The 27,638-nt window shown below is 45.3% G+C and overlaps 1 protein-coding gene across 1 annotated transcript; it reads left to right on the top strand.

The window, feature by feature from the left end:
* Positions 1-27,264, top strand: NEK9 (NIMA related kinase 9). Its single transcript, XM_030949358.1, has 22 exons — positions 1-270; positions 1,500-1,677; positions 4,487-4,542; positions 5,404-5,474; positions 9,543-9,648; positions 12,577-12,708; positions 13,686-13,796; positions 14,360-14,424; positions 15,408-15,458; positions 16,096-16,288; positions 17,511-17,655; positions 18,642-18,842; positions 19,231-19,277; positions 20,104-20,259; positions 20,681-20,789; positions 21,319-21,480; positions 21,856-22,026; positions 22,239-22,298; positions 22,861-23,051; positions 23,277-23,441; positions 24,150-24,362; positions 24,756-27,264. Exons 1-22 carry the CDS (start codon positions 82-84, stop codon positions 24,876-24,878), a joined length of 2,895 nt encoding a protein of 964 aa, XP_030805218.1. The 5' UTR covers positions 1-81; the 3' UTR covers positions 24,879-27,264.
* Positions 27,265-27,638: the final 374 nt, after the last annotated feature.

Below are 27,638 nucleotides of genomic sequence, written 5' to 3'. Positions count from 1 at the left end.
TCCGGGTCGCCGTCGGGAGCCGACATGGAGCCCGCGGGGCCGCGCTGAGGGAGCGCCGGGCCGAGCGGGGCCGCCGTCGCCATGTCGCTGGGCGAGTACGAGCGGCACTGCGACTCCATCAGCTCCGACTTCGGCAACGAGTCCTCGGGCAGGGGCGGCTCCCGCGGCGGCGGCGGCGTGCCCGGCGAGCAGGAGGAGCTGCACTACATCCCCATCCGCACCCTGGGCCGCGGCGCCTTCGGCGAGGCCACCCTGTACCGCCGCACCGAGGTAGGTACAGGGCTCCTCGAGCCGAGGTACAGGAGGGCTCCGTGCCGCCGTCCCCGCCCAGGGGCCCCGGCGCCGCTCCGAGAGGGGCGGGGGCCGCTGCCGGGGCCGGAGGGGCGGTCGGCAGGGGCCGGTGCTCCAAGGCGCCCGTGCCCGACGAGCCGCAGCAGGGCTCGGCCCCTGGGGTGACCGACAGCCCCCAGAGTGGCACTGACAGCCCCCAGGGTGGCACTGACAGCCCCCAGGGTGACATCCCCCGGCACCGCTCTGGGAACAGCCCGGATACGAAGTGACCGCTTCAGCCCTCAGTGTCCGGGGGTGCGGGGTCTGGGTTTTGTAGCGTTTGGGCACTGCCAGTCTCTGGGTCCCCTGCAGTTTGGCAGGGAGATGTGGAGGTTCTTCCCACGCTAGTAGACTACTCATTTTTCTGTGTTTTGTTCCAGTTACAGAGGACATGGGGTCATCTCATACAGGTAACTCTCACATGCTCAGCATTTTGGTGTAATCAGGGGAGACTGGATAAGTCAGTCCTCCCGTTGCTCCCAACTCGTTTAATACCATCCAGTTCAATTGTAGTTGTGGTTTTAGTGGCTGTCAAGGAAAAATGTTTGATTTAGTTCCAAAGGAAAGTTCTTCAGTTTTTTTCTGGCCACGTTGAGGTGCCATGGCTTGCCCAGGTATAAGTGAACACTGTTCACTTGAGAGATCACTTGTGGCATGGCTGACAACGTGTGTGGGCCTAACAAGGGCAAACTAAATCTAAATTCATTCTGGTTTCCTTACTGGCTTGTTTTGGAGGGTTTTTTTGTTTTGGTTTGGTTTTTTTTTCCTTTAGGCTTTTTCCTTAGAATATTTGTAACAACTTATGCTCTTGTACAATATCCTACAGTTACAGCACTAAAAATACAATGTTCCTTTACTGAACAGGACTAAGTTTAGTCTTTATTGAAAGAAAACAAACCCTGTGTCTTTCCCTTGGTTTGGTGTTTTGGTTTTGGTTTTTTTCCCCAGAGTGAGTGTTGGCCAGCTAGCAAGATGGCTTCAGGCCATGACTATTTCTAATGACAAACTGCAAACCTCAAAACTTAAGTTGTGAGGAATATTTTTCTGAAATATGTAAGAGACAGGAAGGTCTTCTACTTTTCCTGGTATTTTAATTTCCTGCTATAAAGGCACATACTGTTCTCTTCATAAGAGTGTGTTTTTAATTGAAAGATGTTTTTGTGTTTCAGGATGACTCGCTTGTAGTGTGGAAAGAGGTGGACCTGACCCGGCTGTCAGAAAAGGAGCGTCGTGATGCTCTGAACGAAATCGTTATCCTGGCCCTGTTGCAGCATGAGAACATCATCGCATACTACAATCACTTCATGGATAACACCACGCTTCTGATTGAGCTGGAGTACTGTAATGGTGAGATCCCTACTCCCATCTATGAACAGGCAGCTGCCATGTGTCTGGATCACCCTCCTGCAGAACCTGCAGCAAGTGTTTCTGGGGTCTGGAGAGCAAAGGAGTGGCGGTGAATTCTGCTGCATAGCTCCTGAAGGAGACTGAGAACCCTTCTGATTTGTGTCTCAGGTGCTAAAAAAAAAAGCACAGTAGTTAGTGGAGGCAGTCTATGCAGTTGATGATTTCTTGAGTTTTCTGAATGGCTGGTGCGCTGAAAGGAGTGGATTATTGGTGATAAACACTTTCAGTGCACCTTGCTGTGTTCTTTTAGGAGAGCAGTGGGAGAAGACCGGGAGACTTTCTGGGCATCTCAACCAGTGCAGAGTGGGGCTGTTTTTCAGTACTGTCACTTAAATAGGTTTATAATTTGGCAATTACAAATCAGAGCTTAAAAATGTCATGGTATACTGCAGCCGGGACTTTTTCTTGCTTTCTGCTTTCATCTTTTACATTTACTATTAAAAAACCCCAAACAACAAGCCTGGTCCTTCTGGTGGTGGAGAAAGTTTTAAAATTCTGTCCAAGAGTAGCTCAGATGGTGGTGTTTGGAGTTGGCAGGGAAGGCAGTCCTAGCTACCTAGTCCTCAGATGGAGTGATAGCAGGATTTGCAGTGAGGCTGTGACCAGCAGCTGCTCTTAGATGGCAGGAAGGGAGCCCATAGACAGTTTACACTGCTGGAACAGGATACTTGCCTAGAACTGCAGTGTGGCTCCTGTTTGGGTGAGTGGGACAGCTCCCCAGGCAAAGTATCTGGTGTTTGTATAGGGCTTGTGTTAAGCCTTGGCTCATTGGTAGAAACATTTTTTGCTGGAAAAGGGTATAGTCGTGTTGTGATCACCTTATACAACAGATTGCTTTCACCGGAACGGGTTGGAGAGCACAACACATTTGTGCAAGGTTTTTTAGAAGGGTGGCAGACACCCTGGTTGGCAGCTTGGCCAAAGCTGGTTTTTCTTCTTTGCTTTTTGTTCTTATGGAGGATGGAGTCCAGTGCAAGGGTAGGGGAATGTTAGCTCTTTGAGGCACCTTTTATTTTAGGGGTTCTCTCTCGGTGTCAATTACTTACTTGCTCTGAAAAGACTGCATGCTTGAGGCCATGATAAATTTGTTGGAGGGCATAGATAAAAGCTGTGTAGTCTTGATGTCTGTGTACATTTGTAAATGCCTCTGTTGGCTTTGGGATAATAACCAAGAGATGAGTGTATAGCTGGTGTTGCCTGAATGTGTCTGAATGGTAGAGAACAAGGAACATGAGAAAGAGGAAATCTTCTTCGGAGTTCCATGTAGTGGTTGTGCCAATGCATAAATAGTTGTTTCTTTGGCTTTTTTTTTTTTACAGTGTACAAGCCCAAGATAATTTGTGAGTAATATTTAAAGTAAAGCTGGACTCGTCACTGTCAGACACTTCTCAGAATCCAAAGGTTTTACTGTTTAATTGGCTTGTCTCTTCTGAAGATCTAGAAAAGAATTTCAAACTTCAGTAAATGTTGTCCCTATTTTATAGAGGAAGAAGCCAAGTTATTGATTTATTTGCCTTCAGTTCCATGGTACTGTAAGACTTGGATTTAACATGGGATAACATCAGTGAATACAAATTAAATACATTTGGGAAGAAATATCCTATAAAATACAGTAATTGAAAAGAGAATAACCTATGTTGGAAGGTTAGATGTGAGTAGATGAAATAAACACAAAATTAATTTGGTTTTTGTATGTGTGCATAGAGATATTGCTTGTATGAGTCAAGAGCTAACTTGTCTCCTTGGGTAGGATTTTGGCAATATAGTACTTATCATGCTGTTCTTTGTTTCAAAAAAGCTGCAAAAAAGATGGGAAAAGAAGAGAGGTGAAGAGCACAATTGACTAAAAACCTTCAAAGTTTGAATGGTTAGAAAAGACATTCGTAAGAAGAGGCAGAAGTGAATACTTTGGTTAAATTGTGAATGTGAAGAGTGGCTTGTAGCTAATTTGTAAATGTGAATGTAAGGCAGAAAAAGGAAATGCTGAGAAGTTACAGCAAGGCTGAATGAGAATAAATATATATAATATATGATAATTGGGAATTGGAATAACAACAGGAGGTGATAAGAGTTTTGGAATTTATTGTTTGGGTGCTGATCTGACAGGGAGTTTAAATACCTGCAGCCCTCAGCATCATTTCTTTTAGTTCTCCTTGATTTTCAGTCTGCTCTCTTGAAGTCATGGGGTGCACCAAAGATTTCTGTTGATTTCAGGCTTCTGTTAGTGGTACAGCTGTTGTCAGTGCTTTGTGAATTCTACACCAGTGTATTTGGCAGGGCAGATAAAGGAGAGGCCAGTCCAGAGGGAGCAGGTAAGGAAAGACTGTATATTGTGCTTTCAGGGACTACTCTGACTTAAAAATTGTTTTCTTTCTCTTTTTTAATGTATTATTTGTATATATAATGCTGAACAGGACAATCTCATGTGATTTGGTGTACAGCTAATACATGTTTACATACCCCAAGAAACACTTTAAAAGATAAATAAAAAAGTAGGGACTGCTGGCTGAGCTTACTGGTTTGTTTTTCAGAGAGTATTAAAGCGTGGTGTTAGAGAATTGTCTCTGCTTAGGCTTAAATACACCACTGAAGTTCTTAGATGGAAGAAGTGAAGAATGCTGTGAGAGAGCTGTAGTGATTGATCAGTCTCTTAGGGAGGTTGAGTATTCCCAGCAGCACTTGAGCAGAGTAACTGCTGCCATTAACTAAGATGAACATCTCTGTCTTTCTCACTCACTTATAATTACAGGAGGGAACCTCTACGATAAGATTCTGCGACAGAAAGACAAGTTATTTGAAGAAGAGGTAATTTGGAGTGGTTTGAGGGAGCAGTGGGGCTAGCCTAATGTTCTGGGGATCTGTAGGGTTATTTGAGTATTTCTACTTCTAATTTTTTTTCATTATGATGGTGGGGAATTTCTGTGTTTATCTGGGGGCTGGTATCCTCCTCGTTCAATATTGCAAGCATTTATGGACTATCTGAAACTTATTTTCCTTTTAAACTGTCTATAAACAGTCTATAGTTCCAAGGGAGGAATAATGAAAGAAAGCTGTTTTTCTTCACCTTATCATCTTGGCAAACATTTAACTTCTAAACTTCTTTCTGTGTTTCTTCCTAGTGGCCCCTGTTTCTGTCCCTTCTTAATAATTTTGTACGTGTTTTTTCCAAGTAATTTCGTTGCATCTATCTTACTCTTCTCATTTTCTGTCTTTATTTTATTTAAAACTTACTTTTTGCCATCTGCTTTCACTGCATGCCAAGCTGATTAGTTTTAGATTACACTTACTTGTCTTATATAGTGACTTCTAAGGCTTTCTGGCTCATGGAGAGTATTTAATGGTCCCAGTTCATATTTTGGAGAGCACAACTGTAGATGTTTCCCAAGTGGTCATTAGTTGTCATTGTGAAGTTTTTTCACTTATTGGGTCTGTAATGCTTGTCAGGACAGACACTATGAATGGAAGTAGAACAATCTACCTATGGAAATATCTGTTTTAGAGATTTCCAAACCAGGAAATTCTAAAATTTTCATACTCCTGAAAGGGCATCTAAACGGTATGGCCAGGCCATCTTGCTGTGCCTCAGTGTGACAGGGATGTGTAGGGTTTTGTGTTTTTTAAATTTTTTTCGAGTCTCACATTATGCTTATATTCCTCCCTGTGCAGATGGTGGTTTGGTATCTCTTTCAAATTGCATCAGCTGTGAGCTGCATTCATCGAGCTGGAATTCTTCACAGGTAAGTGTGGCATGCTGAAAGCTGAGGTAACCAGTGGAGTTCACGGGGGTCAGTGAAGAACTTCTTTGCTCTTTTGTTTGAAGCAAGCACCGAGCTTCTCTCCAGTGTAATAGGATCTCCTAGATGTTAAGAACACCTTTTTTATTGGGCTAGAAACCATCTTGTGATAAATGCGCAGGAAATCTTGTATTTGAAATTGGAACTGCAGCTGTGTGAACAGAGTTTATCTGCACAGGAAGGAAGTAAATTTGCCCTTTATTGCGATAGCACATAAATGATGTTTGTTAAAGTGGGTAGGAAGAGCATTTACCACAGGCCAAAGGTACTTCTGACCTGTTCCAGAGTTAATAGCTGCAAGCCAATGTATACATCATTCTGTAATTCCTGGAGGCTAATGGTGATGAAGACTACATCCGTCCATTGCTCTGATATAACCCATGGGAAGATTTGTCTTGCATTTGTCTGAGTCTTATTTCTGTGGCCTGTTACTTAAGGAGCTAGTACAGTCTGTTAGCTTGTAGTGGTAATTTTGACAGTTATTTTGAGATTTTAAAATGTAGCTAATTAACTATTTCTGTTGCCCTTTTCTGTTTGGGAGCAGTAAGTGTCACATCCTATGTGTGTTTCAAGGAAGCCATGATGTTCTGGGGAGTACTGCACATGTAGACAGCCACTTCCAGCACAGTTGGATCATGTGCTGCACTAACTTAAGGGCATAGCTGTGTGAGGACATTTTCTGTAGGAGAGCATCCTGGCTGCTGCCTTTCTGAATCTTTAGTAATTGGCAAGCCTTGCTAATGAGGGATTGGTAGCCTACACTCAGCAAATAGTGCCTAAGCTTTTGGCCTGAAGCAGATGCCATGCCTGTCCTGCTTTGCAGTGATTTCCTGCTTACTCCTCTGAACATGTGTGGCCCCAAATCCTTCCATAATAACAAACTGAACAATTATTTAAATGTTTGCAGTGATTTCCTTCTGCTGCAGACATTGTCAGAGTGACCCAGGGCTTTGCAATGCCCCAGGTGGATGAATGCAAAGTGCTGCTTTACTTGAGGTTTTCCTGACCTACCCTGGGAAGTTGTTGATGGTACATTAGGAAAAGTGGGTGTCAAGAAATGTTGGCCATGAAAAGCATATCATGCTGCCAGGGCTTCCTCTCTATTTCCAGCCTTTTGTGTTGATCTGTGAAACTACACACAGATTATTCTGTCTGAGAGAGAGTGTTTTCTATCAGTTTTGGAGTTCAGCGTTTCTGTGGCCATCAGCCTTTCGATCTCTTGGGCATAGTACATAGAATCATGGTATCATTAAGGTTGAAAAAGACCTCCAAGATCTCAAGAATCCAACTGAACACCACCGTGTCAACTAAACCATAGCACTGAGTGCCATGTCTAGTTGTTTCTTGAACACTTCTAGAGATGGTGGTTCTACCACTTCCCTGGACAGCCCATTCAATACTTAACAACCCTTTCAGTGAAGAAATTCTTCTGATAGCCAACCTGAACCTCTCCCGCTGTGTCCTGAGGCAATTTCCTCTTGTGACAACTGTCACCAGTTACTTGGAAAAGAGACTGACCCCCATCTTGCTGCAGCCTCCTTTCAGGCAGTGGTAGAGAGTGGAAAGGTCTCCCCTGAGCCTCCTTTTCTCCAGGCTAAAGACCCCCAGCTCCCTCAGTTGCTTCTAACCAGACTTGTGCTCCAGACCCTTCATCAGCTGTGTTGCCCTTCTCTGGACACGCTCCAGCCCCTCAATGTCTTTCATGCAGCGAGGGGCCCAGAACTGGACTTGAAGTGTGGCCTCACCAATGCTGAGTATAGGGGAACAATCCCTGCCCTGGTCCTGCTGGACACGCTTCTGATGCTGGCCAGGATGCCTCTGGCCTTCTTGGTGACCTGGGCACACATTGGCTCATGTTCAGCTGCTGTTGACCAGCATCCCAGGTTCTTTTCTGCTGGGCAGCTTTCTAGCCATTCTGCCCCCAGCCTGTAGCACTGCAGGGGCTGTTGTGGCCCAAGTGCAGCACCTGACATTTCACCTTACTGAACCTCTATAACTGGCCTCAGCCCATTGATCTAGCCTGTCTAGATCCCACTCCAGAGCCTACCCTACCATCCAATCCATCTGCACTCCTGCCCAGCTTGGTACCATCTGCAAACTGGCTGAGGGTGCACTCAATCCTCTCATCCAAAGTATTGATAAAGATATTAAACAGGACTGGCCCTAACACTATGCCCTGGGGAACCCCACTGGTTACTGACTGACAACTGGATGTGGCACCCATCACCACCACGCTCTGTGCCTGGCCACCCAGGCAGTTTTTAACCCAGCAAAGAGTGCACTTACACAAGCCATGGGCTGCCAGCTTCTCCAACAGCCTGCTCCTGCATCTCTAAAATTTCCTTCCTAAAGTATGTCCAGCCTTCCTAGACCCCTTTGTTTTTAAGAGCAGTTTCCCAAGGGTCTGTCTGAATCAATATGCTGAAAAGACCAAAGTTTGTGCTCCAGAACTCCAAGGTGTAGAGGTTTTGTTGACCCTCTTCCTTACTTCACCAAGAATTGAAAACTCATTTTGTGGTCACTACCTAAGACAGCCTCCAGCCATCACATGTCCCACCAGCCCTTCTCAGTTCAGAAACAGCAGGCACTGCCCCAGTAGGCTTTCTAACCAGTTGTGTCAGGAAGTTATCTCTGCATCCATCCTCCAGAAACCTCCTAGACTGCCTCCTTTCTGCTGTGCTGAGTTTCCAGCAGACATACAGCAGGGTAAATCTCCCACAAAAACTGGTCATCAGAAAACATCAGCCAGCTGCTTGTGGGATCTCATCTGGCTCTTCATCCTGGTTGGGTGATCCTCCCCCTGATTCTCACCCACAGGCACCAAGCCATATTGTCCCTGATCCTGGGCTCTGTACAGTTGAAATGCTCCCCAGTGTTCAGAGCCACCCCACCGCCTGTCCTTGCAGCTTGTCCCTTATGAAGAGCTGCACTGCAGCATTCTAGTGGGTGAGTCTCCCCACCACATTTCCATGATGGCAGCTGTGTTACAACTTCCCTGTCGTCATTATATTGCAAGGCTTCCATATTGGTAGAGTTTCGTACCTCCTTGATGTTTCATGTAGGCAGCTCCTCTAGGCACTGACTCTTCCTCATCCTCACAGTAGCCAACCAACTCCAGTTCCCTTCAACCAGCCAATCTACTCTTTTATATCACTCTTCTTATTGGCTACAGCTGCGGCCTGTTAAAATCACGCCTGCTCTCAATTTCTAATAATTGACCCAGCTGTAACTCTTTAGGGGGTAAGATTACATTCTATACTACCTTATATTCTATCCCCTTACACTTCCCTGCTGCACAGTGGCTTCCAGGACCTCCTGTTTGTTACTCACACTGTGTGTGTTGGTGCAGATGCACTTCACCTGGACTATGGATTTCACCCCCCAACACTGGCATGCAGCCCACAGGCTCCTGTCTAACCAGCCTGCTCTGATCTCCTTCCCCCTTCAAACCTAGACTAAAGCCTTCTCAGTCAGCGCAGCCAACTCATGGGCTAGAAGCCTATGTCATGTTATAAAGAGTTCTTGAGGAGTAAGGACATTATGCTTAAGTTCTAGAGTGGCATCTGTTTCACACCCTCCGTGTATGTGTTTATATTTGCATACATACATATTCATGCTTACACTTATGTTTTTAGTGAGCTCAGCGTCTCCTGGCTTGGGTCTATTTATAAAAGTAGCAAAAATAAGACCTGCTCAATGACCTTCATATGAGAAGAAACTGAGAGGGGGGAAAGAACTATCTTTGATCTGTGGCCTTTACATAGGTGTCTGAGCCTGAGCTTTTGCAACTGTGTTGTGTTTGTGTGGGAATGTGATAAAACATGGACAACTGCAGTTACTGCGCTGGTACTTGGGGCAGAATTGCCTTTGGAGAACTCTGTGTATGTATGTGTGACGGAGTGCTGGCAGAGTAGCAAGTAGCTCATTTTGGGGGGAAAATATAGTAATCTGTGGAAAACTGTGAAATCTGTAAGCGTATTTGAGTGTTTGAATTTCTTTTTCTTGTTTCAGAGACATAAAGACATTAAATATCTTTCTAACCAAGGCAAACCTGATTAAATTGGGAGACTATGGGTTGGCAAAGAAGCTGAACTCTGAGTACTCTATGGCTGAGACTGTGAGTATCTGCCATCTTTGTGTGCAAACGGAGTTGTGTTTTTCTTTCATCTCTGTATGCCTTGCAGAAAACCAGGGATGCTGTACATTCTTGCTGCTTGTTTTCTGTTGCTTTCCGTTCCCTCACCCATCAATTTCCCTCAGTGTTATGGTATCATAGAATTAAGGCTGGAGAAGACCACTAAGATCATTTAGTCCAACTGTTAACCCAGCACTGCTGTGTTCATCACTAAACCATGTCCCCAAGTGCTGCATCCACAGGTTTTTTTGAGCACTTCCAGAGATGGTGACTCAACTACTTTTTTGGGCATCTTGTTCCAATGCCTGACCCTTTCAGTGAAGAAATTTTTGCTAGTATTTTATGTAAACCTCCTCTGGTGCAACCTGGGGCCATTTCTTCTTGTCCTGTCACTTACTTGGAGACTGACACCCACCTCACTACAACTTTACTTCCTAACTTTGTCTCACTAACTTTGCCATATTTGCTGATGTGTTGCAGCCTGCAGTTATCCTTGCTCCCAGGTAACCTTTCAGAGGTCTGTCTCTCTGGAAAGCAGCAGCAGAGTAAAGATAGGTGCCACTATGGGAATAGAATTGTACCAGAGCTGGTGTAGCCATGCTAGAGAGCACTGCTCTTCTTTCCCCTAGGCATGGTACTTCTAAAGGTGAGTCTGTGTAATAGGAAGGCAGTGCTAGCTGAAGAACAGAGACAGCACTATAGGCACATCAGAGCAACTCTCTTCCTCTGGGCTAGTTAAGGCCAGCTTAACAAATTACACTGATTTTGTCATGCTGCTGTGCTAGCAGGTAAATTTTGCCTCAGGTGGATCTGAGATAGCTTGGATGTGTGTGCCTGACATTGCACTGTGCCACAGGCATGTCTCAAATCTCTCTAATATTCAGGCTCTGAACCGGAGTGTGAAGAAGCAAGAAAGGCACTTGTGTTTCTTGTGGTAACCAGATGTATGGCTTATTGGTAATGTTCCTGAAGGGGGACAAAGCTTTGTAGGAGAGATTAATTCTACCAGAAGGCTGTCAAGCTTGGCCTTGCTCCAGACCCTGCCAGAAAGCATTTTTGCAGCCAGTTATGACACAGGATAAACTGTATTGCAGGCACCTACAAGGTTCAGCTTGGATTTCTCATCTCCATTAATTTCTGTGGTGAATGTTAGGCTTGGAAAGGGAGACATTGTCTGAGGTTCCTGTCTGCTAAAGCCTTTATTATAGTTTGGGACACAAGCCAGCTCACACTTCCTCTTACCAGCCTGTATCATTCAATTTAAGGCCAGGCATTGGTGTTCTGTTAGGATGTGTAGTTAAATACTTGCCAGTACCCTTCCAGATCATGAGCACTATTGTGTAGTTCCACTGTAAGGAACTCAAGGCTGCTGCATAAAGCCTTCACTAGGCTGGGCTGCCGTAGAGCCACTTTTGTTTTGTCACACTTTTCATGGCCTTCTGACTTTCGGAGGCAGTTCAGTCTGTGCTGTGAATTTCCAGGTTTGTTTTTGCCTGTGTTGTCTGTATTCATCTATACCCACTAGACCTGCAAACATTGTTTTTTCCTTTTTCACATATGAAAAGTTTTGAACTACACACCTTCAACTATATTTTGATTTTTATATGCTGGCTATGCTCTGGTCTACTTGCTCAATTTGTAACCCAATGACCAGTGCAGACTGGAAGTAATTTTTTGGGAAATGAACGCAAAACATGTTATTATCAGTATTTGTAATTGTAGCAGTCAATTTGTGATTTTGTAGAATGTTCACATCTTTCTTACTAAACACTGATTTCTTAATTTATCATTTTCTACCATTTACCAAAGAAGATAGAGAAAGTACATCTGTCTTACAGAAAGCTTACATTATCCTTTGTTTAAAAAAGGTTTATGGGCATTGTCCCAGTTCTCTATGTGATACTCAGAATCTCAGGGCTCCTGAACCTTCCCATGGCAGGGACTTGTGTAGCTCTGCAGCAGTCAGGTTTTGTGACAGGAAATGGGAGGGAGATGGCACACTCTCAATGTGCCCATTAGGTATCCAGTGTACTTGCAGAGCCTCATGAAGGGCAGGCTTTGTAAAGCTCCTTGGAGCTTTGCTGAGAGAGTTGAAAAGAGGTCATCTATAAATATTTCTCCTTTTTCTAAATTCTCTCTTACTTTGTTTTGCTGTCTAGTTTCTTTCTAAGGAGTGAGCTCCATTCATCTGGAAGCTTCATTCTTACATCTTTTATCACGTTTGTTCTGTGTCTCCTTGTTGTGACTTTGAGCCAAGCCACTGCTTCTGCAGTACCTGGGAGGCCTTTGTGCAGGGGTTTGGATTTTTGTGTGGTGGGGGTGTTTGTTCTACACAAAATAATTGTTCAGGAAAGTCCACTTCTGAAGTAAAGGCCCTTTGGGTGGCATTCAAGCCAGCTTTCCATGTACTGACCCAAAAGGAAGCCTTCTTTTTGTTCGAGACAGAGCAGCCTTTGTCCTGGCACTATCTTGTGATCAGTGTGGCTCCATAGCTAAGGTCTGGCATCTGTATTTGGAAGCTTTGCTAGATCCTTTTTTCTTCAGCCTCCTATGATGGTTTCCATATGCCTGGTCAGTACATAAGGCCCTGATTACCCCTAAATGATGTATATTTAAGAGAGGGGAAAGTCCTTGCTGTGTTTTTGTGACTATTACTTTAGTGAGAAGTCTGTACCACATCAGGTACATGAGAAGAGAGGTGTCTAGGATCTTTGAGGAAGCTCAGGGCCAGGCAGGTTTGTGGTTGACAGGAGAAAAGGTGTGCTTATTATTCCCATCCCTCCAGCACATTAGGGAGGTGTATCACCAGTGCTGTGTCTAGCTCTGTCCTGTGTGAACAGAATGGATACAGAGTTCCTGAATTGAAAGCTGCTGGATCATTTCTGATTTTTAAATGGTTTTTTTTCCTAGCTGGTGGGAACTCCATATTACATGTCCCCAGAACTCTGCCAGGGTGTGAAATACAACTTCAAATCAGATATTTGGGCTGTGGGCTGTGTCATATTTGAGCTGCTTACTCTGAAGAGGACCTTTGATGCTACTGTAAGTCTTCAAACCAATATGGACTGAGTAACCTTATTTTTTATTGTCCTAAGATTCACACTCAGCTCATAGCTTTCTTCGGTCATTTTTTTCTTTCATTGTTGTTTAAATCTGCTAATTAAAAAAAAAAACAGTAGCCTGAGAGTGACAGATATAGAGAAAATGTCTGCATGATTCCCCTTACTCTTCATGCAGATTTCCCTTCTGCCTTCATGCAGCGGCCTCCCTGGCTTCTGCCAAACCCACCCTTGTCTGCGCCCCATGTTTACTAGACGCAGAATAATAACTGTGCTAATTTGTATCATGGTTGTGAACAAAGTATCCTTTTCACTACAAGGAGGAGGTTTGTGACTGTGTAGTCTTTTTGCTCTTTTAGCATTACTAGCTGTGAATTTTCTGTGTAGCATTCTGTAGCAAAAGGTTCTGGTCTTCACATTTCATAGGATTAGATCCTGTTACTCTTTCTCAAAACTTGATTGCAAGTGAAGTCTGGTCAAGCTGGCATAGGGGAGGGTGAGAGGAGCATTGCTGGCTGACACATGTGATTTGCTAGTTTGCGCCATATGATGGGAAAAGCTGCTAGTTATTGTAGGTAAGATTTTGTAACCCTGAAAGAGAAGGTGTGATAATACCACCCCTTTCATGACTTTCTCCAGTGATGGCTCTCAAATCCCAGCTGTGCTGTTGTGCTGTGTTTAATGGCAATGTGCCACATCGGAGATTTCATGCAAAGAGAAGCCTAATCTCCCTGCACCGTTAGAGATTTTGGTGAAAAGCTGGATATTGCCAAGTCCTATCTATCAGAGGTGCTATTTCTGCAGGAATTGTTATTGGATTTCTGGAGAACCTGCTAGGCAGGGAAGAAGAGGGATGTGTCCTGATCAGAGATGGAGGAGGAAAGTAGTGGCGGCCTATAGCATCTCTCCCCATTGGACACATTGTCCAGTTTGCTTTCATTATGACTGGTTTCTGCCTAGAATCCCTTGAACCTTTGTGTGAAGATTGTACAGGGAAATCGTGCCATGGAGGTTGATTCCACTGTATACTCCTGGGAGCTGATCCAGATGGTGAACTCCTGCCTTGATCAGGTTGGTGAAATACTTCCTAACTTTCAGATACCCATTCCCAGCTGTCTCAGCCATGGAATTCCTGGGTGAAGGGGAATGACATGCCTGTTTCAGTATGTGAGCTGTTGATGCAGGGTAATTTTTGTGAGGCTTGAGGCATCACTAAGACTGGGCTTTCTCCAGTCCCCTGAAAGCTTTGTCTCAGTCCTGCAGGCTCTGGAGGTGTGCTGGGTTTGCTCTGATCACAATTATTTAATGGGCAGGCAGAAGCAATTATTTTTTAATGCAGTGCTGTGAAGGTAGGAGCATCATCTCAGTACAGTCTCTTAGGGCTCTGGCTTTCTGTAGGGAATTAATTTATTGAAAGCAAACGTAGTATTAATACCTTTGGAGCATGCAAGTCCCTCCTGCACATCCATAGTATTTATCCCTATTCACTCTAAATGTTTGAATTAATTCCTTTCCCTTCTGAAGAGGGTCAAGGAAGGAAGTCCACGCGGGCTTGAATGAGGTCTTCTGGCCCAAGATTTTGTTGTAGATGATGAGTATTTCCCAGGGAATTACTTGTTGCTTCCTTCTTTCAGGACCCAGAAAAGAGACCCACTGCAGATGAATTGCTTGAACATCCCCTCCTCAGCAAACGCAGGAGGTAACCTCAGATGGTCTTGCCTGAAAACCTGGATGGCTGACAGGGAACACAGGAGGGGTTGTGCAGACTGGTGGTGTTTGTGCTTTCATAGCAACCTTCTTAAATGAATTTAGACTGATGTGAGGCAGATATTGAAGTACTTCATTTTCTTTAGGGGAAAAATGCATTTTTGCAGTCTTGTCTTCTGATCTGATGTTCTGTTGGTGCATGGGAAAGGTCTCTGTATCCTTAGAAGCTTTTGTATTGAGAACCTTGATGTATTCCATTCTGAAACTGTTTGAGGAATGCTTCTTTTTACTCTTCAAATTTCCGTGAATGAAGAGTCACAGAGATCCTCTTACAGTCATTGGAAAAAAGCCATTTTGAATATATACATTCAAAATATATGGATCATTCAGTATAGAGAATTATATATATTCATTCAATACAGAGACCCCCACTTTTTCCTTTTGTTGCCTCCCTCTTGGAGAGAGACTTGCATTGAAAATGGCCCATGTTAGCTTAGTTTGACCATCAGCCTGCACACACTATCTTGTCATGAAAGGTGGACAGTAATTCTGGGCTGGTTTTATTCCACGTTTGTTTATTTGGGAACAGCAGACTTAGTTCTTTATAGCAATGCTCTTTTGCTTGGCGATCAGCAGAGTTTGAGTTTTGTCTCTCTGTAGGCATTGGTAAAAGCCCAAATCCTGATAATATTTAGCCTTTTAAGGTTATTCTTGTGGAATATGGGTGTTGGTTGGCTGCATTTTCATGCAGACATAGTTTGTTGTCCTCAGCTCTTCTAGAAGTTTGTTAGCTGTGTGGTGCATTACTTCTGCCCTACTTACTGTGTATTGCTGCGAGCTGGTAAACAGCTGCCATGCTTCCTCCAAGAGGCAGCAGCGTTTTTTGGAAAGGAAAACAGTCTGTGTGTGCTGCTTGTCAGTAAATTGCATAGAGCAATGTTGCTGTTTCCTAAAATCCTTTTTCTCCCTTGGCAGGGAGATGGAAGAGAAAGTCACGCTGCTTAATGGGCCGAATAAGCGACCAAGGTAATTATTTAGACATGTGTTTGAAAGGAAGTATGGAGAGAACAGCTCCCCAGAGAGGAACTGAGAGTGTTAGCCTGTGACAACCTTAATGGAACAGTGTAGTTTAGAAGATCCCTGAATGCTAGAAGTTTGACACAGCAGTTGCATGCTTATTGTCCTGTGTTTACTGTGTCTTTTGTATCGTACTTATTTGTATGGCTGGAACTGTACCTCAGCAGGTGCCATCCAGCTCTAATCTGTCCTACTGAGGATGTCATCTTTGCAGCCTACATATCTGAGTTGTAATGTAGATCTCTCCTTTCACACAGATTCCCTTCAGCAGGAGGAACATGACTGTCTGAATGATGAATATTACATTCATATAAATAAATATCTTCTATAAAACCTGATATAGCAGAGCTTCAGCACAGTTCCCAGCAAGGCTGCTCTGTGAAGCAGTTAGCTTCTGTGACATGTATAGCTGGTTGTCTGTTATTTCTCAAATAGAATTTGGTTTTTATTTTGAATTTTATTTTTGAAAATAAAAACCATGAATGGTTGTGAAGAGGAAACTGCTAGCCAACAGCAGGAAAATGGGTGATGACAGGGAATGCAAACTCATGAAAGCATGTGTGTTTTGTGGGGGGGTCTCGTGCAGGTCAAGTACCATGAACGAGGCTCCCATTGCCGTGGTGACTTCCCGGACTAGTGAGGTGTATGTTTGGGGTGGTGGCAAGTCCACCCCCCAGAAGCTGGATGCCATCAAAAGTGGCTGCAGTGCCCGCCAGGTGTGTGCTGGTAACACTCACTTCGCTGTGGTGACGGTGGAGAAGGAGCTTTACACCTGGGTGGTAAGTGACACAAGCTGCAGGAAGCAGGTCAGGGTGGGCAAGGGGGGTTCACATCTACTGCTGACTGTTCATGAATCTGTTTGAATCAGACGGACAGGGAGCTTGGAAAGGGAGAATTCTGACTACAGTGGACACTGAGGCCATCTGAGCTGGGGCTGACCCAAGTCTCCCAAGGCAAGGATGTTTCTGGGAGACATTTTCTGTTGTGGCAGGAAGTGTCTTGGAGACTTGCTGTGCACTTGAGGTTTGTAGATGGTGGTCTTGTAGGCCCAAACACTGAGTCAAACACCTCTTCCTGAGATGTTCATTCCATTCCTGACTACTTAGACGTGCAGTAGAGACTTAGTGATTCTCAGTTTTTTTTATTTTCGAGGAGGTTTTTCGAGATCAGAATGGGTGGGATGAGTGATCTTTTTGTAATACAGTTGTCATCTGCAAGGCAACTTCCATCTGAAAGCAGAGGGATCTCATGCTAAACATCTGCCTTTTCTGATGAGTGGAAATTCTGGAATAGTTTAAAGTGAATAAAAATGTCGGCACATAATGCATTTTTAACAATTGAATTCAGTCTTCTCAGGTTGAGATGGTCTGTGACATGGAGGTAATTTCCTGGCTTCCATGGGTTTTTATATTGATTATACAGAATCTGTTAAAACAGGTTAGAAGTCAGTAAGAAAGGAAAGAGATCTAAATAGGAGGAGACCAACTTGGAGTAATTTACTGGATGTTCCTCCACGAGCAACCACTAAAAACTTTCAGCTGGCTATTAATAGTTTTTGTTTCAACACTACTTGTTTTGTATAAATTTCCTGTATAATTGCTATGTCAGGCCATATCAATGACATTTTTTTCATGTTGTGCATTTCTTTGCAGCCATTAGGATTTAGAAAAGTAGTTCAAAAAGCTGTAGGATGAATTTCAGTCCTGCAGCAGGGAGCAGATTCTGTAGCCTGGCAGATGAGGAAGGAGCAGGGATTCCTCACCAGGTGCTGACCTGAGGCTGGATCCCTCCTTGTTAGTGCATCATGCCAGAAAGTCTGTGCTGCCACTGAGATTGCCTGCTGTATGTGTAGAGATGGCAGTCTCTTCCCAAGAGCAGACAGGACATTTTCTCTTGCTCCTTGCAGTCTTCTGTTGTTTGCTTCTGTTGTTTACTGTTAACTATTGACACCTTCTCTGGGATTCTGGGAATGTAACCTCACCAGGTGTTTCTGTCTTGCAGAATATGCAGGGGGGCACCAAGTTGCACGGGCAGCTGGGACATGGAGACAGAGCTTCCTACCGGCAGCCAAAGCACGTAGAGAAGCTTCAGGGCAAAGCCATTCGCCAGGTGTCCTGTGGAGATGATTTCACAGTGTGCATCACAGGTGAGAGCTGGAACTCCTTTGGCTCAGACTATTAAGGATGTGTAGGCATTGACAAGTCCTGTCACTTTGCTGAGCTGTTGGAGGTGTTTGTCTTCACCATGAGATCCACAAAGCAGCTTTGTGCACAAAGGAGAAAGCCCTGTATGTTACTCATCCCTCAATTTGGAGGATAGTACCAGCATTATTACGTTTGGGATAGATTGTATCTCAACATTTGAGATAGGTCGACATTATTACGCAGAGGAAGATATTGACTCCCAAGGAGGATGGGATTTTGCTAAGGATGTGCTCCTTTTTGGTGATAAATCTGGGTGTTAACCACAAATCCACATGTCTGTACAGAGTTTCTGCTTTTACCAGTGCATGTGTTGCCTCCATTCATGCTTACACTAAAGATGGTGAAGCCTGAAATCAAGAATGCAGATATATTTGAAACTCTCTTTGGACTGTGTGGGGAAAGAATCGCCCAGTGATGAAAAATAATGTGTGTCTAGGATTTGCTGTTTAATTTGGAATGCTTGACATCTGGTAGCTGTCTCTAGTTCTAACCCTGCTCATACTTTAAAGGATGTGTTAGGGGTGGTGTTGTCTATTATAGAAGAATCCAACTCTGCTTTACCCATGGAAATTATTCTCAAAAAGCTTATTTTTCCAGTGCTGAAAAGGCAGAAATTTGACAGAGATAATCTCAGGTGGTCATTTTGGGGAAGGAGTGACTTAGGTGGCCACAGAATCAATTTATGGGTTACTGTTAAAGAAATTGGCAGGTTCAAACAAAGATTTTTTGGCACTGAGGTAGCTACAGGTTGTCATGTAAGATCCATCTTAACATGAACAAGGAAGGACTCCATAGTCTCCTGATGACATTCTTCTGCACTAAAGAGGATGATTGCAGAAAAGAAGTTGCTCTGACCATGTCCTAAGAAGTTAATATGCAGCCTAACACGAGCCCCATGTGCTGACCAAGCTTCCCTTCTGTCCTTCAGATGAGGGCCAGGTGTATGCCTTTGGCTCAGACTATTATGGATGCATTGGCGTTGACAAGGCTTATGGCTCTGAAGTGCTTGAGCCCCTGCAGCTGGATTTCTTTCTTACCAATGCTGTGGAGCAGGTCTCATGTGGAGATAACCATGTGGCAGTGCTGACCAGGAACAGAGAAGTCTACACATGGGGCTGTGGAGAGTATGGTAGGTAGAGTCTCCCTGATCCTCAAAGGCACTGGGATGTGCCTACTGGAAAGTGGCCTGGTGCAGGTGTGCAATGCAGGGCCTGGGTGAGGGCTGCCTGGTATATACCCTGGGGGCAAAAAACATTGTTTCTTTGGGACTTTTTTTCCTTGTAAAAATGAGGAACTGGAGACTGAAGCCCTAGGACTTTATTCTGGAAAGCTCTAAAGTGCCACTTGGCTTCCCAATGGTTCTGTGAGTGGGGTTGGGGGGTGATGACGGATGTAGGGGAGGAGGGAGATTCTAGTTCTGTAGTGAGATTATTTTTGGACTGTGGAGAGACAATACCAGTTCTTAGATATGGACACTTGGGGAGGCCATTTTAACTGCATTATTTTCATTGATGCAGGACGCTTGGGCTTGGATTCAGAAGAAGATCACTACACCCCTCAGAAGGTAGGGCTGTGACTACTTCTCAAAATCTGCAAGGGCATAAATCCAAATTAGTTGCTGTTTGGAAATACTATCTCTGGGGCACAGGTGTTTTTTCTGAGACGTTACAGAATTTTCAAGGGTTTTAACTTTGCTTCTTCCCTTCATTTTGCTTCATTTCTCTCCTAGCGATCATGGCAGAGTCATACCACTCACAAACCAGACAGCATCATAGCTTAGAGCTTCATTGCTCTGATTTCCATGATGGAACTCAAAATGCCAGGTGTTGTAGAAATCATAGTGAGAAATACCAAATGGCTTACCTTGGGTCTGTAGAGGAAACTCACAGCAGTGCAACTACTGCAAGTCTCTGAATGTAATATAGTGAGTTAAAGATTAGTTGAAAGTAAAACCCTCTTGAAATGCAATGCTGAGGTAACTGCAGTATTCCAACCTGCTGGGGGTTAGAAGCAAATAAGGATGTGCCTTGGAAGCCAAATATCTGTGATCACACAGTATCACACCCACATGGCACAGACACAAACCCAGTCCTACTCACCTAACTGGGTTTGGTGTTTGTAGAGCCCCTCTGGCCAGGTTGCCTATGCATCATATTTCAGGTTCCTGTGCTGGTCACTGGTGTCTGCCTTAAATATCTGCATTGTGACCAGAGTTTCCATATGCTACAGACTTTATGGTATTCTTACACCTTCAAAGTAACTATGTTGGCTATTGATAATGTCCAGTCTAGCTGTGCCACTGCTCTACCCTCATATGTTTTCCATGTGCCAGCTTCCATGTAATAGGTGTTGGGATTTTTATTTTCTTAGGATGTATTTCTTCCACCTAGGTGGATGTTCCGAAGACCTTAAACATTGTGTCCGTTCACTGTGGCTGTGATGGAACTTTCCTGCTTACCCAGACAGGCAAAGTCTTGGCATGTGGACTCAACGAGTTCAACAAGCTGGGCCTGAATCAGTGCACAGCAGGGATAATCAACCATGATGTGAGTTTGGATCCTTGGCTCCAGCTCCTAGCAATCAGTAGTATATGGGGAAATGGAAGTTCTCTGACAAAGTGTTCCTTAGCTTCGTGCCAGTACTTTAATTCCAGTCAAGACAATGGATATTGGGATTGTGGGAAGGGGCAATTTGTTCCTCAGTTTTCTGTCTGCCCTGTGGGCTTATGTCAGATCTGAGGTGGTAAAACAGTGAGCTGCTCTGGTGACTTATCCAGTGATATGGATTCTGGCAGGTTTTTATTATACTTGTTTTAGGACTGTCTTTAGGTCCTAAACCCTAGACTTTAGGTCCATTAAACCTAAACTTTAGGTTTAATATTGTGGTCAGACATGAGTTTGCTTTAGTAGGTCTTAGCTGATGAATGTGTGATTTTTTCACTCTGTGCTTACCCACATCTTTTGTCAGACATACTGTGAGGTGCCATATGCCACTTCCCTTACTTTGGCCAAGCAGCTGTCCTTCTACAAGATCCGTACCATTTCTCCAGGGAAGACACACACAGCTTCTATTGATGGTGAGAGCCTTGTGCAGTAAGAACTGAATGCTGGTTGCTGAATTACATTACATCAACTTTGCCCTTTCAGCCTGGCCCTTGACACTGGGGATTTTGCTCTTGGTAACAAGGTTCATGCCTGCTCCAGGAACTCAGGATTCCTGTTTCTCAGCAGTCTTGTTTCCTGGCCAGCTGAAGCATCAATGTCAGCCTTCCTGTTTTTTTAAAGGGGAGAAAAAAAAAGTTTTGGGAAGTATTATGCTCTGGGCTAGCAGAGGAATCATTTGTGATCAACTTAGGCTTTGCCCAAGCCACATCAGTCAGAGAACTGTGAGGAGTCCCAAGCCCCCAGCATCAGAAAAGGGAAGCAGTGGGTAAAGGAACTGGGGAGGTGTTTCCAGGCTAAACCCATTCCTTTTGGTTAGCACTGTCCCCTTCCAGCCTGGCTGGCTGCTCAGCAGAGCCGTTCCTGTTGCTGCCTGTGCTCTGTCTCATGGCTGCTTGCAGAGCTGGGCCCTCACTGTGACTGTCTCCTCCTTGTTCCTTGCAGAGCGAGGCCGCCTGCTGACCTTCGGCTCCAACAAGTGTGGACAGCTTGGTGTTGGGGACTATAAGAAGCACCTGGGAATAAACCTGCTGGGAGGCCCCTTGGGGGGTAAGCAGGTGATCAGGGTTTCATGTGGAGATGAATTCACCATAGCTGCTACTGACGGTGAGTGGCTCTTTGCCAAGTTGCGGTGGGTTACTTTGAACTTAATCTGCAGAGGGGTTAACTGGCTCCCATTGATTGTTTCTCTTAGCAGCCCTGCAGCACAGCCCTGAAATAAAGACATCCTCCTGGCCTGGGGCTGTCTTGCCCTGTTGATCACCCCCTGCATCCCCAAGTATTTGCTGTCCCTAAGGCTGCAGAGTACTGACTTGGTGGCTGCCTGTTAGGTTTGTTACTGGTTTGTTCTCCCACTGTCAAAATGGAGCTGGTGGATTAGATGCTTTGGGATAGCAGCTACAGCAGAAAGACTGATCCTTACAGCAGCTGCAGGCTGAGAAGTAGGGAGGGAATTGAGCCCCTGAATTTCTCTCTCCTCAGACAACCATATCTTTGCTTGGGGTAATGGCGGGAACGGGCGTCTGGCAATGACCTCAACTGAGAGAACTCATGGCTCAGATATTTGTACCTCGTGGCCTCGGCCAATATTTGGATCATTGCATCATGTTCCAGACCTGTCATGCCGTGGCTGGCACACCATCATCATTGTTGGTAAGTGTAAATTTAGGATGTAGTTTTGGGATCTTGTTTATGATGATATATTTTTTTGCCAGGAGAGTATAAATCTTGCCTGAGAACAGGCCAGATTTCTGGGGGAAATGTGGCAAGCTGCTCTGAGCCATAGGCCTGCAACACTGGCTTTGTAGGAGTTATCCTGCTTTCTGTGTGGCACTCTGACTGAAAGCATGCTTCTCTCTTTGCAGAAAAGGTGTTGAACTCCAAAACAATACGATCCAACAGCAGTGGTCTGTCCATTGGTACTGGTAAGTAACATGCCCTGAGTAGCTCTGGTTTAAGTCCACTCAGTGGTTAGTTTGAGTGGAGGAAGTTTGGTCCTGCAGCATGGTTTCTCTGTGTTTGAAAGGCCTCACAGAAGAGCTCAAAGGGAAGAAATCTAGTTGGTGCTATGCACGGGAAGGGATGGCCCAAACCTGAGGAAGCAACAACTGAAACAGAGGAGGAACAACGTGGGTGCAGAGAGGCCTTTGTTGTTGAGGAACTTCAATTTGACAAGGAAAAGCTGAGAGGAATTCACTGAAGGGAACTGATATGAGAAGGAGCTCTAGTTGATGGAGAGATAGAGTCCAGTTTCTTGGACCTGTGGGAGGGCTGGGGCCAAGAAACTGCAAAAGTGCTGCACACAAGCCCTTGTGGAGAGGTCTGCAGGGAGTGTTAGGAGCTAAACTGCTGGGGGAGATAATGCTCACATGTGCTATCACCGTGGCCATACAGTACAAATTTATCCACCTTCTCTGCACCATCTGGGGTTTGCAGGAGGAATAGCAGAGGTGGGAAGAGTATAAAGTTTTCCCTTTTGTTTGCTAGTGCCTCAGAGCTGCACAACTGGGGGAGGAGAGGAAGAGGATAATGAACAGGAAGCAGAAACCCCCAATCCCAGTGGAGGCTTTCGGGGAACCATGGAAGCAGATCGTGAGCTGGGGGGCTGGATCAGCACTACAGAAGCTACAGGAGGCAACAGTACTGACAGCAGCTCCTGCCCTGGCTGGCTGCGGAAGGTAATGCGGCTTCTCAGAAATGCCTTAAAGGGCATCTAGGCTGGGAGAGCTGGGAGGCTTCTTCCACCTTTGAGGGATACTCTGCTAGGTTCTTAGAGCCGTGTTGCGTAGAGCACTTAACGCCTTTTTGCCTGTTTAACCACAAGAGGGTGTTGGTGCATCGATTGAGATGAAATGACCTGCAGGAAGTTGGCAGGCCTGAGAGAGCTTCTTTTGTCTATCCAGGAGCTGGAGAATGCTGAATTCATCCCCATGCCTGACAGCCCCTTTCCTCTGAGCATGGCATCTTCAGAGCCTGAGAAGGAGACTCTTCCTTACCAGAAACTTCAGGGACTCAAAGTGGCCTCTGAGGAACCTGTTGGATTAAACAAGCCCAAAACAGAGCCCTGGGTAATGTTATCAAAGTGAATGCTTGGCTAAAAGCTCTTGGGGACCATAAGTGGCAATATTTGAATTATGGGGAGAGCTGAGAAGAGACTGTTGGCTAATTCATACTAAGAGGCTGTAGGCCTAATTCATCTGGATGAGGAAGAGAGGGCTGGTGATAATCAGAGATGATGCTGCAAAGAGAAAAATTCTCAAGGATGTTTTGGGAATACAAAGCTGATTCTTGGTCAGATTTAAAGTAATGAGATCAGTTTTGTGGGAAAATGTGTATAGTGCAATCGGAAAAAAAAAGAGAAGCTGAGGGCTCAGAAGCCTAGCAGAAAACAGAAATTTAAAAAGCAGAATTTGTTGTGAGATAGGAAGAAGAATTGATATAGAAAATCAATGAGAAATTACGACCTGTGAGACTACCTGACTCTAGGAGTTTTCTGTCCCAAGGGAGGCAGGGATCCTGCGCTTAGGGAAATGGGCGTGAACCGTATGGATTTTGGTGCTAAGAGGATAGGAACAGCCTTCCCAGGAAAAGGAGGAAGCTAGTGGCTTTGTACAGAGGACAGAAGGAGAAGTATCTTGTTGACCCTGCCTGCTAGAAGTTTGGCAAGTCAGGGAACAAGCTGGGATAACACTCTGGGCATGTTTTTTTTCTTGTGGCATATACAGCTCCTGGCCTTGCACTCAAACCTGGCCTGACTTCTTTCCATGTCTCTGCAGCCTACTTGCCTGAGTCCAGCCTTACCATGTGGTGAAGGGAAGGATGCATCTCCTGGTGCAGGCTGCATGTGCAGTGCTCTGCAAGTGGAGGTGACACACCTGCAAGGCCTGGTTTTACAGTGTCTGGATGATCAGAAGAAGCTGCAGCAGGAAACCATTCGTCTGAGTGCTCAACTCCAGCGGTTCTGCAGGAGGATGGAGGAAATGCAGCAGGTGAAAATCCATCATCTGGGTGCACATCCGTGCTCAGGGCTCACCATGCTCCTGCAGATTGTGGAGGCTGTGCAGAAAAGAGCAGCCCTTAACAGCCATCTCTATCAGAACAGATTTGGTGGGAATAAGAAAGATGCCTGTTTCTTGTATAAGCTGCTGATGCAGGCTCTGATAGTAGCAAAACAGGAATGAAGCCAAAGAGTTTCCTCTGAGGATGGCCCACTCTTTGAGGACCTGGGATTTCCTTTTATTTCTCCTGAGAAGGGATGGCCAGTCATATGTTGCAGAGAGTAACTAATGGCTGTGGAGAACACAAACTGGACCTTGTGCAGCTTCTAGCTTTTGTGCAGCTAGTCCTGGCTCTGTTTGGGTAACTGCTGTGTGTTTTGGCAGGTGAAGGTTCATTCCAAAGGAACACAGACAACCAAAGAGGAGATGGAAGTGGATCCGAAACCTGACGTGGATTCAGATTCCTGGTGTCTCCTGGGAACGGACTCGTGCCGCTCCAACCTCTAGTCTCCTGAGCCCACTGGGATCCATCTAACTTCACAGCACACTAACCGAATGCAGAGAGCGGCTTTTCTGGCGTCAGGTCACTCGCGGACAAGGAGCGAGGCCGGAGGCTCCAGAGCAGCACCCATGTACGTTTGATATGAACTAGGAGTGAGTTTGAGAGGGGGAGGGCCCTTGAGCTCTAGGCCAGCTCAGTGATTGAAGCAGCAGCAGCTCCTCTTTGTACCTTATCTGTCAGTTCTGCACGTGAGGCAGAACGGCCCCATCATGGCGATGGCTCCAGTAGCAGCTTGTGACCCTTTCATTGTTTCACTGTTTCCTGGGAGCTGCCTTTGGGACCCCAGTATTCATCACTGCATCTCTAGACAAGAGGAGGAAACATGTTTTGTACTGAAGCTGGCTGAGCCCTAAGACTCGCCACCTTCACTTCAGAGGGGTGAAGGACTAGGATCCTCTCCTTACCATGTGGTAAGGCCTCACCGGTGAGGCTGCTTCCCTCTGCTCAGGCGCAGAGGGACCAGTGAATGTGTCATTCTGGAGGCAGTGGAGATGTTCCTCTTAGGGAGATCATGGTAGACAGCACGTCCCTGGCCTCAAGGCATAGCTTCTGGCCATATGGCTGAGTCCACTGGTCTGTATAGACAGAGTTTGAAGGCTTTATTCTGGGTGCTGCGGGCTTTCCAACTTCCAGGCAATGCACCAAGATGAGTGAATCGGGTGTTTCCCGTAGCAGTAATGGGGACTGTCTGAGATTGGATCTGTATTTCTTGGTTTCAGACCACCTGTCTCCCAACCAGATGCCAAGCATCTGGACCTCAGACTAAGTTACGCGTTTCTTGCTCCAGCTGTTCAAATTGGTTTGGGTGCCAGAGTTTCTGGTTTCTTGGCATAAGCCTGTAGCTGCTCCTTGCTTGGCTTCTCTTCTGCTCAGTCCCTGTGCCTACACTCTGTGTGGGTGTGGGAAAAATCCATGTTTTTCCACTCAGTGTTCTGATGAAGCTGGAATGCCATTTCCTACCCAGAATAGGTCACTACTGCTGTGGTCTCAGAATGTAGCCTTCCCCAAAGACCATGAATGATCAAATATCCGGAATTCACCTTCTTTCAAGAAGTCAGAAGCTTTCCCAAGAAAATTGGAGATGGGAAAAGGCATGGTCTGATGCTCAAGATTTATTCATTTTCTATTCGAGAATGAGGTTAATTTTATTCCCCTTAAATTTATTAGCAAACTGACTTTGAAGTAAAGCTTATGGGATTGGTAGGATCCCCGGGAGCAGCTAGCCTCCCCTGCCTTACTTGGTGCCTCCAAGGAGTCCTAAGTTCCTCTCACCTTTGCTGTGAGAGTGGGGTTGTGATTTTATCAGGCTTAAATGATCCCCATCAATGGCATGTTACTAGAATTGCCTTGGGTGTACTGGAGGTGAATATCATATCACCTCTGACAGACTTCTTTTGAGGGACTGTTCCAGGGAATCCAACATTCCCCATTTGTCTCTAGAGGTAGATGCCAAACCATTTGCTCATAACATAATGCTCCTTAAATACTTCTTTGGTGCCTATTGCTAGGATCTGGGAGCTGAATCATGTGCTGTCTTCCCAATGCAGTGTCCAGGGCAAGAACCGTTCCAGAGTGCCTGTCCATTGCTACCAGAAGCAGGGCAGGAGGAGAGCCCTCCTGGGAGGTGGTGAGAATCAGGTGCCCTGGTACAGCCAGGCTTGTTTGCCCTTGTGACTCTGCTCTCCTTTCCCCTCTGTGCGTTGGAGCCAGTTCTCAGGTCAGGGTCCCGGCTTGAGGGTCGTTGGTCACATGCAACAGTGCCTTTGAGGACTGAAACGTTGAGCCTGAGCCATGTCCAATAAGCAAGCACCAAGCTGATGAGAGTCGCTCTCCTGCAGTGCACTGCTATCCTCATTTCTCAATGCTCTGCAGTTGGGAAGCTAGGTGCACAGACTGGATTCCCCTTGGATCTAGTGGAGGATTAGGGCTCCTGACAGAGGATGCCCTGTGCTCCACAATCTCATATGTGCCTTAGAGGATTCACGCTATCCAGGTTGTGCCTGTTACAGACCACAGATTTCACACCAGCCAGCTATGCAACAAAAAAAGCAGTTTAAAGGTAGCACCTTTGTCTTGGGCTGAAAACAGAAAGGCAGGCAGGCAGAAGTGCCTTCGAGCAGTTTCAAACCCTTTTTACTTCTCCCCTTCTTGCAGTGCTAGCTCCATATGTGTTGGTCTCCTGCTAGTATTGCTACTGAGTTGTTGTAGTGGAACACAACTTATGCCTGCTCTGACACTCTGGCTGAAAACTAGTTTGTCGTTGTCTTTCTTTGAAAGGTTAAAGGGTGGAGTGGTTTGGAATTTCTGTTTAAATAAATGTTTAAACTCATACTCCTGTGTTTGAACTCCTTTTCTTGTCTTTTTTTTTTTCCAAGAAAGGAAAGGGAAATATGCATACAGTCATCTGTTTTTTTGGCATTCTGGTTTTGGTTATTTTCTTTTGCTTATAGAAAGAGGGTGAAAGGGCTTTTAGATTCTTTGCTCTGGTTAAAAAAAAATGTCAGTTTCTGTGTCCCTTCATTAAAAGAAACCAACAACAACCAAACAAAAAACCCATTCTTTTCTCATACTCTACATCTCCTCCTAGTGACGTCAGGAGCTTGTGTGTGTGTGTGTTTATTTCCACAGTTTGAATGCCAAGTGGGGAAGTGAGTAATGGGAAGAGAGGCTTAAAGGGAAGAAGTACCTGTTTTTCTCAGAATACC

This window comes from Camarhynchus parvulus, chromosome 5, assembly GCF_901933205.1.
Source record: "Camarhynchus parvulus chromosome 5, STF_HiC, whole genome shotgun sequence".
In the NCBI taxonomy this organism is placed as follows: Eukaryota; Metazoa; Chordata; class Aves; order Passeriformes; family Thraupidae; genus Camarhynchus; species Camarhynchus parvulus.
This window is presented reverse-complemented; position numbering and strand designations above follow the sequence as displayed.